Source organism: Aureococcus anophagefferens (genome assembly GCF_000186865.1).
Source record: "Aureococcus anophagefferens unplaced genomic scaffold AURANscaffold_38, whole genome shotgun sequence".
NCBI lineage: Eukaryota > Pelagophyceae > Pelagomonadales > Pelagomonadaceae > Aureococcus > Aureococcus anophagefferens.
Window position 1 is genome coordinate 232,870 of NW_008705595.1, and position 2,168 is coordinate 235,037.

General features: G+C 61.5%; 1 protein-coding gene across 1 annotated transcript; it reads right to left on the reverse strand.

Annotated features, from left to right (window-relative positions):
- Positions 1-114: 114 nt before the first annotated feature.
- Positions 115-1,629, reverse strand: AURANDRAFT_67388 (hypothetical protein; the record flags this gene model as incomplete). Its single annotated transcript, XM_009042840.1, has 3 exons — positions 115-539; positions 580-749; positions 980-1,629. The coding sequence occupies 3 exons, from the start codon at positions 1,627-1,629 to the stop codon at positions 115-117; spliced, it is 1,245 nt and encodes a 414-aa protein (XP_009041088.1).
- Between the last annotated feature and the right edge of the window lie 539 nt (positions 1,630-2,168).

Below are 2,168 nucleotides of genomic sequence, written 5' to 3' on the forward strand. Positions count from 1 at the left end.
TCGCGGCCGCGCTCCGGTGCCTCCGCCACATCGCGCCGGCCTCACGCGGCGCGCTCCGCGCGTGGCGCGCGGCCGCGGCGGCGTCCGCGGCCGCCGCCGCGGACGGCGCGGCGCTCAGGAGCCGCGTCGCTGTCTGGCGGCGGCGGCGGCCGCGGCGGCGGCCGCAGCGGCGGCCGCTCGGAGCCGGCTCCGCCGGGGCCTCGCGGCTTGGGCCGCGGCCGCGCGCCGCACGCTCCGGCTGACGGTGGCGCGCCACGTGGTCCACGTCCAGCGGTCTCGCGCGCTCCGCGGCGCGCTCGCGGCAATCGCCGCGGCGGCCGCGGCCGCGGCGCTCGACGCGCGGCGCGCCGCGGTCGCCGCCTGGCGCGCGCGCGCCGCGCGCCGCAGAGCAGCGCCGCGCGGCCGCGCCGCGCGGTCCTCGCGTGCGCGGTCGCGCGCGTCGGCGCCGCCGTGGCCGAGCGGGCCGCGGCGCGGCGGCGCCGCGCGGACGGCGCGCGCGCGATCGCCCGTGCGGCGCTGCGCCGCCGCGTCGCCGCCGCCTGGATAATTCCGCGGGGTTTAAAGACGGGTCGGCGGGACGAGTCCGCGCGTCGCTCCGCCTGGCTTCAGCGCCTTCGGCGCCTTTGTCGCCTCCGGCGCCTTCGGCGCCTTCGGCGCCTCTTTTTTTTTTTTTTTTTCTTTTTTTTTTCTCCTCGCCATGTGCCAAACATGAAAAAAGTGCCATATTTTTGCGATCAGGAAATAAATCTCTAAATAAATGCAAATAAATATGAACGGGCAAATGGGGCCTATAACTGGGCAGCTACCCCGCTTACATGGGGCGACACTGGCTGGGCCAGGCAGCATCCAGTTTTTCTCGTGCTTGACGGGGAAGGTACTGCCGGTCTTTTGCATGCAGTAGACGTGGATCCGTGGCCTTCCATCCGGAGGCTGGTCTGGACCAGTTTTTGCACCTGCGTGCGCCAGGTTCCTGCTGCACATCATAGCATACCCGAATGGTATTTCAATCGGCTGAGCATCGTTGGAGAAGTCCGCTGGGATGCATTGATCCCCTTCTTTCTTACAATATTCAACTTTATGTGATCCCCGAGACACGCATAAATTCGTCCCTGCTTCTGTGACCGGGATGACGATAAACCCAATTTCTTCTTCCTTACCTTTTTTTGCCTCATGGTCTGTATGCATTATCTGCTGGTCAATATTCTCCTCCGTAGCCAATACGACCTCTCCCATCGTACCTGAACCTGTGATGTTGCTTAAATTTGCATGTGTAGAAAGGTTAAGTTTAAGTTTGCCGTTCATCCATCGCCCACTTCTTTTTGCCTGCGCGGTCGTGTCCGTTCCGAAGTAAGTCGTCCATCCATTTGTCCTCTTCTTTGCCGCGAACCCCTCCTTGACCTTGTCATAACTAGCCACTGCATCCTTGACAACAGACTCATCAAGCTTGTGAAGATAGAAGCCGTCCGCAGGCAGCGAAAATTTTTGCATATGGGCTTCATTTCTCGCGGCTTGTCTGCTTATTTTTCTGGCGGCCACTTTGCGCTGCGCCTGTATTTCTTTGTTCTGCGCCGCTACCTCAGGGTTCCCCTTCGGGTGCGGCAGCCGCGGCTTCTTTGCTGGTGGCTCCATCTGTGGGCAGCACGCTTCCCGAGTCCATGAAAGTAGGCGTCACGATCTTTTGTTCGGTGACCCCGACTTTTTTGTCCGAGCGGGGCTGGTCCTGGCATATTTATCGCTTGTCCTTCTCGATGGCGCCAAAGCTAAGCACGTCGAACCCCGCCGAATCAATGTTTAATAAACCCCTGGACAACATCAGAACTATGCCCATGCAGGCATCTCTCATGCCAATAGCGAAAGAAATCGTAGCTAGGTACAATGGAAATCGAGAGGACATGCTTGCGGAGGTGGCGAAGAACGAGAAAGCTTCCGCCGAGGAGGCGAATGAGTTCCCACCTGCAGTTTCAGAGCGTTTTAAATAGCTCAGGCGCGGCGACACCGGGGCCCCGCCGGCCCTGTAAGATGCCTGTTCTTTCTAGCGACGCCCGGGGTAATTCTAGGTCGGTCGGCATGCCCTACTGTCGCCGGGCCGAAACTATCGCCAGCGCATCAGCGCGACGTGGTCCGTCCTGGCGTGATCGTGCGCCGGTGGGGTCCGTCTTGAAATTCTT